At 44.1% G+C, this 8,110-nt stretch overlaps 1 protein-coding gene across 1 annotated transcript in view; it reads left to right on the plus strand.

Annotated features, from left to right (window-relative positions):
- Positions 1 to 7,997: 7,997 nt before the first annotated feature.
- RAPGEF5 (Rap guanine nucleotide exchange factor (GEF) 5) overlaps positions 7,998 to 8,110 on the plus strand; it is a 199,888-nt gene continuing 199,775 nt past the window's right edge. Inside the window, exon 1 of the mRNA XM_014544637.1 lies at positions 7,998 to 8,096. Coding sequence (XP_014400123.1) covers positions 8,013 to 8,096 — 84 coding nt within the window. The 5' untranslated portion in view covers positions 7,998 to 8,012. The remainder of the gene's footprint in view (positions 8,097 to 8,110) is intronic.

Raw genomic sequence — 8,110 nt, forward strand, 5'->3', positions numbered from 1 at the left:
GCCCAGACCCACTGTTTGTTCTAACTACTCTACAGCTATATTTAGTTTATTAAGGATGATGAAGTTATATTCTGATGGTTGGCAGTAAAAAGGGTACTTCAGGAATAACCTATATAGCCTTTATAGAATTTGGCGTTTGCCTGTAGAGGCGACTATGTGGGGAAAGCTGGTGGGAACCGGATCCAGCCACAGCTGGTTCGCCGTGTCAGCAGCTGCCCTGCAGCTCACTGGGGAGGGCCTCACAGCAGCCCGGCTGCTTGGACAAGTTAAGGAGCACCATTAGATTCTTCACATCAATCTTGTCTAATCTCAACAAGCTGGAAGCAGAAGTATTTACACAGAGCAGAACGTGGGGGCTCAGAGAGGCCACGTGATCAATCTAAGGCCACATAACTAGACAATAGACAAAGCTGGACTGGAACTGAGGCCCATCTGCTTCCAGAGCATGAGCCTTTCCGTCTCACCTCTGGGTCCCCGGAGCAGCCACCTGGGGCATGGCCGACTGTGTGTCAAGATAAAGGTGATATGAGCGCCATGAAAGTAGCTGGGAAGTGGGCAAGTAAGAAGGCTTGCTTAGCCTGTTCACTTCTTCCTCCTTTCTTCTTAGCAGAAATGTTTTTCTGACCACTCCCTGTAATAGCAGTTCTCAAGGTTTTTGGTCTTAGGACCTTTTTACCTTCTTAAATTATTGAGGACCCCAGAGTGCTTTTGTTTAATTGGATTATATCTATGGAGACTAACTATATTAACATTTAAAACAGAAAAATTTTAAAATATGTATCAATTTAATAATAAATCAGTTATGTGTTAATGTAAATGATATGTTTTATGAAATATAACTGTTTCCCAAAACAAAACAAACTTTAGTGAGAAGAATGGCCTGCTTTACATTCTTGTTAATTCCTTTAATGTTTGGCTTTCTGGGAGCCGCTGGCTTCTCTTATCTGCCCCTGCATTCTGTCTGCGGTAGCATCACATGTCCGTAGGCTCTGAAAAACACCAATGCATACTCACAGGGGAATGAGAACAAAAAGGGCAGATTACATTTTAGCATTACTAAGAAAATAGTTTTAATCTTTTAAAAAATATATTTTTATTGATTTTAGAGAGGAAGGGAGAGGGAGAGAGAGACAGAAATATCAATGATGAGAGAGAATCATTGATTGACTGCCTCCTACACACCCCCCACTGGGGATCGCATGTGACCGGGAATCGAACCGTGACCTCCTGGTTCATAGGTTGACACTCAACCACTGAGCACACTGGCCGGGCAGTTTTAACCCCTTGGAATCCTTGAAAGGGTCTTGAGGATGCCCAGAGGTCTCTACACTTTGGAAATTGCTGCCCTCTACCCACTTCAGTATGGACTAGGGCCGATGAAATAACTGAATATTGTGTTGGAGGAAACATTACAGGTCACTGAGTCCAATCATCCATTTGATGAAACAAAATCCCATGATGTCTAGTCTAAGCTCCCATTTCACAAGGACAAGGACTCCCCTATGTTCAGGGGACTTTAAATGGGTAGAAAAGCCTTTATTATGTTGAGGAGAAACGTTTTTCTCTATGGTTTCCCAATTTGGTCTTAACGCTGTATAGGACAAGTCCCATTCCTCTTTATATTTGAAAACAACTACCTTGCTGCCCCTTGAGGGCTCTCATCCTCTTCACGCTAAAGGCCTTCATGCTTAAGAACTCTGGAGACCTCCTGCTTCGAGTGTTCTCTAGCTCCAAATCTAACCTCTTCAGCATCATCAAAAAACCAATTTGAGTTCATACAGTGTTGCCAGAACCCTCTCTCTAAGGCAGATTTTCTTGTGGCTTATTCTGTGCTTGGCTTGGGTCAATGTTTAACATTCACAAATAGAGGCAAGCATTTTCTTAAAGGTCTCGCTTCTGGTTGCATGATCTTCGACACCCTTCTCCAAGGCATCGTTTTATCCGTCCCTTCCCTCTCACCCCCACAGAAAGGCAGTGCTATAGGGGCTGTGCTTTAACATTTACAAACATCAGCTCACTTAATTAGCACAAAGACTGTGCACAGAGTGCACTGATGGAAATAGTATAAGAAAAACATAGAAGTTTCCATTAACCGGATTTTATGGATTACCATCTTAATGCTTCATGCCTGGGATTCTACAACCAGCGTTGCTGGCTGCCAGCTTTCAGCATCTCCCTGTTCTAAATCACTCTACATATTGATGCTAAACTCATCTTCCTTTCCTGCTGATCTGAACATGCCACCATCTGGAGTCCATTTATAGCCTCCTGTCATCCTTGGGATAATGTATTTTCCTGTGACCTTCGAGACTGTACATCTGCTGAGACCTCTGTCCTGCTTTCCTCAACAAGGATGGCAGTGTTAGCTGCTCATTACAGTTTTGTTCATTTATTTGTTCATTCATCCCGCATTCGCTCACGCATGCATTTATTAACTTAGCATCTACTATGTGCTAGGCCAGGGGTGGGCAAACTTTTTGACTCGAGGGCCACAATGGGTTCTTAAACTGGACCGGAGGGCCGGAACAAAAGCATGGATGGAGTGTTTGTGTGAACTAATATAAATTCAAAGTAAACATCATTACATAAAAGGGTACAGTCTTTTTTTTTTTTAGTTTTATTCATTTCAAACGGGCCGTAGTTTGCCCACGGCTGTCTAGGCTCTGCATTGCAGGGGAAAACAAAGATAAATTTCTGCCTTCGAGGGATTTATAAACTCCCATACGTCTTACATGCAAACATTTAATTCAAATATAAGACAGACTGTGATAAGAGAGGGGGTAATAGTAGATTGGTAGTTGTTGGTAAGCCCTAAGGTTTACCCAATGGGAAGAGCAGAATGAATAGAGTTTCATGAACAGAGCAGGGAGGATGGGACAGGATAGCCTGGCTTTTTTGCTGTCTGTCAAGTTAGTTATCTTATTAACTGCTCTCTTGTCTGTCTTCTTAGATATTTGAACACAAATATAGATATATATATATATTTAGCAAAAGTGTCCTAAACTGGTAAACTTTCACACCTGACTTTTTTTTTAAGGAAATTTCCAGGAGAATAACCACAAATAGCATATGAAAAGGCATGAGCAGACAGATTTTATCTCAAGATTGTGAGTGTAATGAATAGAAGATAAATTTACAAGGAATGGCACCCATCCTTATCAGCCAGTGTCGGGCTGGAGCCACCAATGCAAATGGTGTAAAGAAGATGTATCATCCCAAGGGGAATATTTGCATGACGCCTGCTACGTGATGTACTACAAAAATAACAGCGCAGTATCACACAGGGTTGTCATGAACAGTTTGATGGCAGATCATTCTATTTAGGATTCTTGAAAATGAAATGAGTAAGGCTTCACATTTTTAGGTTTGAAACATGTTTCATTATTTTGCTATATTTCTCCCAATTGCATATTCATTCCACAAGAAAACATAAAAATAGCATTAGTGCCACATACACAGTTCTATCTGGCATTCGCATTCTCAGTAGAGGACTATGGACAGTACTGGGTTTCTATCTGCCGTCTGGTCTCCCACTGCTCAACCTTAGTCCTAGGGAAGGTCACATTCAATCCACTTTGATCATTGCATACTGACGTATTGGCAGGCTTGAACAGGGAAATAAATTGCACTTAGGTTATCCAGTTTTGAGAGCTGGTAAAGCAATGCCAAACATCTTAAAAGGGGGAAAACGTAAAAACAGAGGATGTTGGGAAGGGATGGACTCCAAGGAGGACTCACCAAGGTGTTGAGAGACTCATTAGCATGACAAGCATTTTGTACATTTATTAGGAGACAAGCAGGTACTCAGGGAGTGGGGAAACATAGGGAAATCCCAGCCAAAAGGTGCTCTCTTTGATATTCAGGGTAATCACGTGAGATCACAAAAATTAAAGGAGGAAAATCCATGAGAGTCACTACTCCACAGACAACTGGGAACAGAAAGTCGTTTGCTGCATGTTCTCCGAGGGCCAATGTGGGAAGGGGTGGACTGTCTTTGCTCCTTCTCTACCCCCGAGCACAAGGTCGGGCTTCACCCTTTGCTATCCTATTTTGGGACACAGGCATATTTATATCTCTAGTCCTTTCTCTTGAGCTGCAGCTGCTCTTGCTGGTCAGATTTTCACTTGGGTGCCCTCTAGTTTGCTCACTTTAACTGCTGTGCAAAATTAACCTTCCTCTCCCCCAGAACAGCTTCCCCTACTTCTATGACTTCTCTAAACCTGGAACCAGTTTTTAAATAGAATTTTTAAAATAGGTAACACAGTCTCATGGCTTTTTAAAAAATGTTATACATGAAAAATTTCCTCTTTCCTTTCCCCATGTAGCCAATTCCAGCCACTTGCAAGAAATTTCAAGTTTCTTCACCCGCATACAAATAATGAATATAAACTTCCTTCCTTTTTATTCACAAGGGATTATATTCTTCACGCCTTTCTGAACCATGTGTTCTACTGGTGTGTAACAAATACCTCTATACATACTGCCTTAAAACAGTTCCATATTCTCCCTCATAGTTTGGTGAGTTGATAGGACCCTGTTAGTTGTCAGTTCTTGCACTGAGTTCTTGAACTGTGCGTGGTTGCAGTCAGACGCTGGTTGGCACAGGAGCTATATGAAGGCTCGGCTGGACCGGTGTCCCAGAGTGGCGCACAGATGGTCAGCAGTTGATGCTGGTTGTTGGACGGAAGCTCAGCTGCCAGAGCACCTTTGCATGAACTTTCCATGTGTCTTGGGCTTCTCCCAGCAGGAAGCTGGGTTCCGGGTGGGAGCCTCCAAGGAGTGAGCATTCCAAGAGAGCAGGAAGTGGAAGCTACCAGGACAATAAGGACTACTTACAGAACTGGCACCGTTACCCCTGCTGTATTCCATTGGCCAAGGTAGCCACAGGGCCTGCCCAAGTTCAAGGGGATGGAGAAGTAAGACTTGTGTCTTCAGGGGGGTGAGTGGCGAGATCATATTGGAGAAGCTCTTGGGGATAGGAATACAGTGTTGGCCATCTTTGTAAAATAAAATCTGCAGCAACACCTGAAATCCTTCTCTACTCCTCCAAACACACATGTCAGAAGCCTAAGGAACTTCCTTTTGTAAAGTCTAACATCTAACCTCTCCTTGTTGCCATTGACTCCCCTGATTCAGACCTTCATCTCTTTGTAGCTAGTTAATTGTCAGAGTTACCTTCCTGGCCTCCAATATCCCTTACTGCAAATAGGCAATAAAACTTGTATTTTCTTACACAGGTATTTCCATAAAATTTAGCTTTGATGATGTCCTAAGTAGAAATTGGCTCAAGTACTACAGTGGTTTTGTTTGATCTGTGTGATGTTGGCATATATAATATTTACTTTTTTTTAAACTTTCAACATTGCAAAATCCAGATTAGGGTCCTTTTGAAAAACTGGGTTCTCATATGTGGAAATTCAATTACTAAACTAATATGTTCTAGATACTGAACAAAAGAAAAAAATATCGGTCCCTGAGGAGAGGCAGACAATGGACAAATGAACAAGTAAAAGATATACAATGTTGTGTGGCCATAAGCTCTGTGGAGGGACAGGAAGGGGACAATAAAGGAGTGGGTGGGGGCCCTGGCTGGTTTGGCTCAGTGGATAGAGTCGTACTGCAGACTGAAGGGTCCTGGGTTCGATTCCGGTCAAGGGCATATGCCCGGGTTTCAGGCTCGATCCCAGTGGGGGATCACTGGGAGGCATGCAGGAGGCAGCCAATCAATGATTCTCTCTCATCATTGATGTTTCTATCTCTCTCCCCCTCTCCCTTTCTCTCTGAATTCGATAAAAATATATTTAAAAAAAGAGTCGGTGGGGAAGGCTACAATTTTAAGTCACATGTCATGGAAGGCACCACTGAAATGAGGCATTTCAGTTAAAAACTTGAGTAGAGAAAGGGAAGATGGATTTCCAGAATGTTCTTTTCCAATAGAGTAGCCTGTAGTCATATATAGCTATCTAAATTTATATGAATTCAAATTAAATTAAATTAAATGTTTAGTTTTTTTTAGGCACACTAGTCACATTTCAAGTGGCTAGTGGCTACAAAACAAACCTTCCCCCTGTTGCAAAAAGTTCTATTGAACAGCATTGCAGAGAAAGAGTATTCCAGGCAGAGAGTACAGCAAGTGCAAAGGTCCTGGGTGGTCTTTGATCAACTTATGCTAAATAGTGGCATGGCTCTTTGTTTACTCGTTCCAACTATCCTCTGTTGCCTGCTGTATACTGTGGCTGAATAGCAATTTTCATTTATTACCATAAGTCAAGCCAACTTTCTAAAGGCCTTTATTGATAGTGAGTTTTAGACCCTTGGTCAATGCCATAGAAGCTATAGGATGAATTCTGAGCCCCTGGTCTTGCATTGAGAAGCTGTGTGAAAGACGGCAAAGACCAAGAATCGGGAGCAGGGGGCAGACACGTGTGCAATCTGGGAGCAGAGGAGGTTTGCGGTGTGATTCGAAAGGTATCATCAGGAAGGAAATGGCACAAGCACCCACTAATCAGAGTGAACACACCGAACGCAGCCTGGGTGGTCTGGACTGTGGACCAGGACTCCTGGGCCTTCAGTTGGTGTGTCAGGAGGAAGTCTGGAGGATGGGGTGATATTCTGGGGCTCAAGGCAATGACTGATTTCCAACTGGAGCTGAAGTATTTCAACATTACGCCAACTGGTAAGTCTTACATGGTTTGTACAAGTGGGATTTCAGCCTGGAATAAATAGATGTGACAGGTATTTGGAATCTAATGGACTACACAGTTTATTGCAGAGCTCTTTCCACACAGCCTATGGTGACAGGATTGAAGGCCTTCCGCAGTGTCAGCAGCACCCGTTCTGATATTATCTCCTGCTCCCTATGATATCATGGGTCCCTCTCTCCCGCCAGTGTGACACAAGCCATGCTTAACTAGGTTCTGGCATTGTTCTCATGGTTTTCTGCTTTACTAGAAGGACCCTCCCTCCTTTCCGCCTGGTTGAATCTTCCCCACTCAGCTTTCAGGCACAGTTTAAAGGGCCTTCATGGACTTTTCTCTGCCCATCCTAGGCCAGAAGCATTTCTCGCTCCTGTGGCTCAGAATCCCCATTATCCACACTCACTTGGCAATTACCAAGCATACAAGGCAACCCTTTGTTTTTCTTTATGTTTATTCTCTCCTGGGCCAAATCTAAGTTCTTTGCAGTCAAAGGTCACAGGTCATGCTTCCTTTCTCCTGACATGGCCACATTTCCATATGTATTTGCCATGCATCTCCCCGTGAGTGGTTAAGGGGACACAGTAAACCAGCTCAGGGCCCTGACTTCCTGTAATCCTTACTTGTCCACGTTATTTATTTATTTATTTATTTAATGTGAGCAAGCTTGTTCAATTCTTACAAGTCTTAGGTTCTAACTGGCCTTTGTTGAAGACGTGGGTAATGGAGACCCACGCCGCCTGGATTTGAAGGCCCTGCTGGAAGCTTCCTCTCCGGGCTCACTATCCTGGCGTGTGGAACGGTGTAAACAATGATTCACACCGTGCTGGCCTTCAGTTTACCCAGCACATTCATCACGGCACCAGGCTTTCAGGGATGTCAGGTTCCAACACGTTAGCTGGGATTCACCTTCGGGTCACTAGACGCGCACCTATTTTGCTAAACAGCTATCATAACAATGCAAGTTTTCTCCCCTCGTCTTTTCAGGCCGAGTGTGCCCAAGAGGGGACAGTGTAGTGGGGGCCATGCTGTCTCCATGGTGTTTGACTTGGGGCAGAACGCAGAGCCTATTTTGAAGTTCTTGGGCGCAAACCTTTTCTAGGGATAGCGATTGTGATTTGGGGCTGGGCTGTGCAAAAAGCACGGAGGGTTCACGGGGAGGGCGTGTCTCAGACTTCCTGGCCACTTGATCGAAGTCCAAGTCCGCCCTGGCTGTTAGGAAAAGGCAGTGAAGTGGGGCTTTCAGCCTGAAGGGAACTGGAGTTGGGGGTGGGTAGCAAAGCGGGTTTGGTGGAGGATTCTGGGAACCCCGCGTCTATGGGTGAGACGGCGTCCAGGGTGTCCTACCCTTTTCCTCTCAGGTTCCTGGAGTGGCTGAGGGGTCCAGATCCTCAGGCCAAGGTGAGACACAGGAG

Source organism: Myotis brandtii, unplaced genomic scaffold (assembly GCF_000412655.1).
Source record: "Myotis brandtii unplaced genomic scaffold, ASM41265v1 scaffold374, whole genome shotgun sequence".
NCBI lineage: Eukaryota > Metazoa > Chordata > Mammalia > Chiroptera > Vespertilionidae > Myotis > Myotis brandtii.